Source organism: Syzygium oleosum, unplaced genomic scaffold (genome assembly GCF_021117445.2).
Source record: "Syzygium oleosum isolate NSW1041296 unplaced genomic scaffold, Sole_v2.1 Sole_v2.04, whole genome shotgun sequence".
Lineage (NCBI taxonomy): Eukaryota > Viridiplantae > Streptophyta > Magnoliopsida > Myrtales > Myrtaceae > Syzygium > Syzygium oleosum.
In genome coordinates, this window is record NW_026607488.1 from 6,680,425 (window position 1) to 6,684,354 (window position 3,930).

The 3,930-nt window shown below is 43.2% G+C and overlaps 1 protein-coding gene across 1 annotated transcript; it reads right to left on the reverse strand.

The window, feature by feature from the left end:
- On the reverse strand, positions 1 to 3,930 carry LOC115674363 (uncharacterized). The gene is made up of 10 exons (XM_030596730.2): positions 3,798 to 3,930; positions 3,551 to 3,693; positions 3,033 to 3,223; positions 2,318 to 2,499; positions 1,953 to 2,237; positions 1,795 to 1,853; positions 1,650 to 1,686; positions 1,422 to 1,493; positions 783 to 1,107; positions 1 to 623 (listed from the first exon to the last, which is right to left on the reverse strand). The coding sequence occupies exons 1-10, from the start codon at positions 3,806 to 3,808 to the stop codon at positions 267 to 269; spliced, it is 1,662 nt and encodes a 553-aa protein (XP_030452590.2). The 5' UTR covers positions 3,809 to 3,930; the 3' UTR covers positions 1 to 266.

Consider the following 3,930-nt stretch of genomic DNA (forward strand, 5'->3'; position numbering starts at 1 on the left):
TTTAGTGCCTTAACTTTGAGATCTGCATAAACATACAAGAGGAATACGAGATATGAGCTATGATTGTGCATTCAGACCAGAAATCTTACAATTTCCCACATTTTATCTTACAGGCATTAAAGGGTACAGTCACAAGGTCCAGAAGAACTGATCATTGAAGATTTCACATCACACGGACACAACACCAAACCCGTCCGAACTCGAAACTCCAAGTTGAATTCCAAGCCATTCTTGATCGAAATCATCGGTCCACACACCCTTCAGCTTCACTGAGAATGTTTGTGCTCTTCAAATTCCTTTGTATAGACATACCCGTCGTGCTCCCGCCTAAACAGGAGGCACAGGATGAGAGAGAGCATCACTGAAACGGAGACCATCACTAAACCAACGTACACCCATTTGCTGTATTGCTGCAAACCAGGACAATATTTCGCATGTACTTCGCTGAATGTTTGGCGAACGAATGTGCAGTCTTGCAGGTCAGTTAGGGAAGGAGCGTCGTAGTACAGCCCGTAGCTCACATTCACCGCAGCTGACATCTGGTCATAGAAGGATGGCGTCAAGCGTCCGGTTGTCATGCAGATTCCTGTCGCTGAAGCCTGACAGACAAAGCCCCTCCAGACCTGCATAAGTTTGTTTACAGCAATTAGATGGCAAAAAGAGGAATGCAATTTCCTTATTGATTTCCAAAGCCAATCTCAGTATTCCTTCAATGCAAGCACTCATACTCTTTTTTCAATCCTTAGGTTTCATTGGATATGCACTGGGCAGAGAGAGAATACCTCTCTTGCATTATTGAGGTCTACTTCACCAGATGAGCAAGCCCGATCCGTCAGATCGGAGTGAAAAGGATTACACAGGATTGGCACTGGAGGACCCGATTGATTGAGGTACATTGTCGGGAAGTTGGGCGAGAAATTAAGGTTGGAAACGTTGGTGATGACCTGGTTGACCACCTCAGCGAGTTGATAAGTCACTTCCTTGCTTCGCTGTCGTGTTTCTTGGACAGTCACGTCATCCATGCAAGGAAGTATTTCATCTAAAGCAGTGTGTGCTGAAGGGTACTGAATCCATTCATCCATCGCTACACAAGTGTCTCCAGCCACGCTAACATAGCAAGAACTTAGAATTAGGCCTTCTTATGCAACATCTGCATCCGCTGGTGTCGTTGTTGACAGGAAAAAAAAAGGGAGATAATGACAAAATGGAGGCGATATACTTTGAACAAGAAAAAGAGGAGTTTGCTCTTTGAGAATAAGATATGTCAATACAAATAAGAGGGCAGTATCGCGATATCTTTCATCTTATGAAGGAGTACTTATAATTACTTCTAGTACCCGATGCGTGATATGGTAATGCAAATTATTTCAGAGAACTCAATCAGAGAGGCTTTGAATTTCGATACACAGACAAAAACTTACTTATGGAGGACCAGAAATGTGCCGGATAAGATAAAACTGCCAGAAACAAGTAGCCATCCAACGATCACTAGGCTGCAATAATTTTCAAACGATGGTTAATTTTCGATTATGAGCATTAGCCCGTGATTTGATCACTAAGCTTGCAATCCAAATGCCCCAAAAAACCACGAGAAAAGGCTGATTTGATCCCCATGTGGAAGCAACTTCTACAAGTCACTCTTCACTTACATGTACACGAGAAATTGCATCCGAATGACAGATAGCACTGCATCACGAAATCAAAACACAGAACAAGACAGGGATAAGATGGAATCAAATAAGGCCGTATATTTAACACAAGAAGGCATCTTGATCATGGAGAAGAAGGCCTTACAGAGTCCGGTCAGTGTCAAGGAAAGCATGACTGCAGATGTTAAGATAAGTGCCAGTCTCCTGCAATGAATTGAGTTAGTCTTTCAAGCTTAGTACTTAAGAGAGTAACATCATGAAAGCACCAGGATATACAAAAGAGAGCCAGGTCATCCCTCTTACACTGAATCCAGGAGATGCCGCATATCGTCGGAATTCTCAACAGTTTGGCCAGCAAGAGCATTAGTTGATGAGTCAATTTTTGCTTCAATCTGGTCAATATCAGTCTGAACACTAGGAGGCACAAAAACTTTATCGACTCCAACCTGCTTGGCTTGGGCAATATTATCTGACACATCTTTCAGTTTCCCGACAGTGAGATCAGCCTGATTCACAACATACTCTAATGCTCTGCTTGTGGTTTTGTGGAACTTCCCCTGACCCGTATAGATAACAATGCATCCAATGCTGTTGCACAATGTCAAAGTCAGTTTTCTTGAGTTGATTTGTCTACTGTCAAACAGAGAGAGAGACAGAGAGAGATGTACATTGAAGCAATGCTGAAAACGACAAGAAAAATAAGAGACAGTGGATAAGCAGCAGAACTCTTTTGTCCATCAGGCTGCTTTCTACTGCAAGAACAACAAACCATGACCAACAAGCAAACACCAAAGCCGAGGAACCACATTGCCGCAATGACAAGCCAGGGAGCTGCAGTAAAACCCACAGACTGCATTCAGACAAAATTGGAGGGAAGACATTGTTAGCCATCCAATCCGATTTCAAGAGAACTTAAATATTCAAAACAATGCAAATGATACTAGATGATAACTGGATATGTTTCGCAATTGATGTGTCAACAAGCGCAATCTTGGATATCCTATGACTCTGAACGTGCAAACTAAAGTAAGATCTCCAAGACAAAAAAGCTTCAACCCTATCATTTCAAACTTGTACCACCGTGATAGCTTCCCCAAATAAGTTCACTGGATAAGCAGCACTGCAACATCCTCCATGCATCTGCTATATCGTTCATATGCCATGAACAGAATACACTAAAAAGTCATACTACCGGACAGCGATTGGCACGCACTGCACAGGTTTCACTAAAAATCATGAACTTTTGATGGGTCTTCTTTCAAGTCAGCTGACAGTTCATTAATTTTGCGTAATCCACTTACCAGCCCAAGTGTGAATTTGCTTCAGCATTGCCATAACAAGAAAAGAAAAGAAATGCACAATATAGGCAGAAATACTACTCACACCCCAGTAATGATGGTCTTTCAGATTCCACCCCCCTGTGTATCTTTTGAACCCATCGAGAGGGTCTCTCCTGTAAGTCCTCTCAGCAGCCAAAGCAGATATTGAGTTCTCAAAGAGATCAGTACTCGGTCCTATAACATATTCTCGCCCGGTCGTCCCCAGCAACTTCGCTTTGCTTTCCCAGTCCCACCCTGAAAAATGCAATAGAAAGTTCATCACTAGAACACCAGCAGTGTTTCGACCCAAAAAAAAAAAGAACACCAGCAGTGACTAGTTCCTACAACGGATCACAACGCGGGCCAAAAAGATTGAAACTTTACGAGCCAGTTGCTAACAGAAGATGCTTGGACTTAGGGAAAACAAACATCTTGAGCTGGGTTCAACCGAAAACTTCAAACAGAGAGTTGGGTTAGGACAAGAAGAGCGAGCTGTGAAGCTTCGCTCACACTCTCTTTTTTCTTTAGCTGCAAACAAACGTAAATGCAGTGACGACAGACCCAGAAGAGAGAGAGTAGTACCTGAAGGTGAAGGTGCTTCAAAGGGTCGAGAGAGAGAATCTCCATGCGAGGAAGCGGCGAAGGCTGAGGAAGAAAGGAGGAACAAAGTGGGTGCAAGAAAGAGTTGCAGAGCCATGGCGAGAGGAAGACCTGAGCTCGCTTTACTGGTTCACGCTCATGGACAAGCAGACAAACCGAGGGGGCTTAACAGTTGCAGAGCCAAAAAGTTGAAGAAGCTGAGCTGAGTGTAAGTATCGTCAGTCACTACCCGTGGAGCATTCCTGCAGAAACGTTTGTTCCAGGTTCCAACAATGCCCTTGAAGATACCTTAATCTTTCACTTTCTTTTCTTGGGATTTAAGCCGTTGAAAAAACATGATTTTTGCTCCTAAGTTTTTGTCC

Bases quoted from the DNA above. Each gene is read 5' to 3' on its own strand.
- LOC115674363 (XM_030596730.2), bottom strand. The intron at 1,854-1,952 runs GTAAGAGGGATG...AATTCATTGCAG, and splicing joins CGGCATCTCCTGGATTCAGT to GAGACTGGCACTTATCTTAA. The intron at 624-782 runs GTATTCTCTCTC...AAACTTATGCAG, and splicing joins ACCTCAATAATGCAAGAGAG to GTCTGGAGGGGCTTTGTCTG.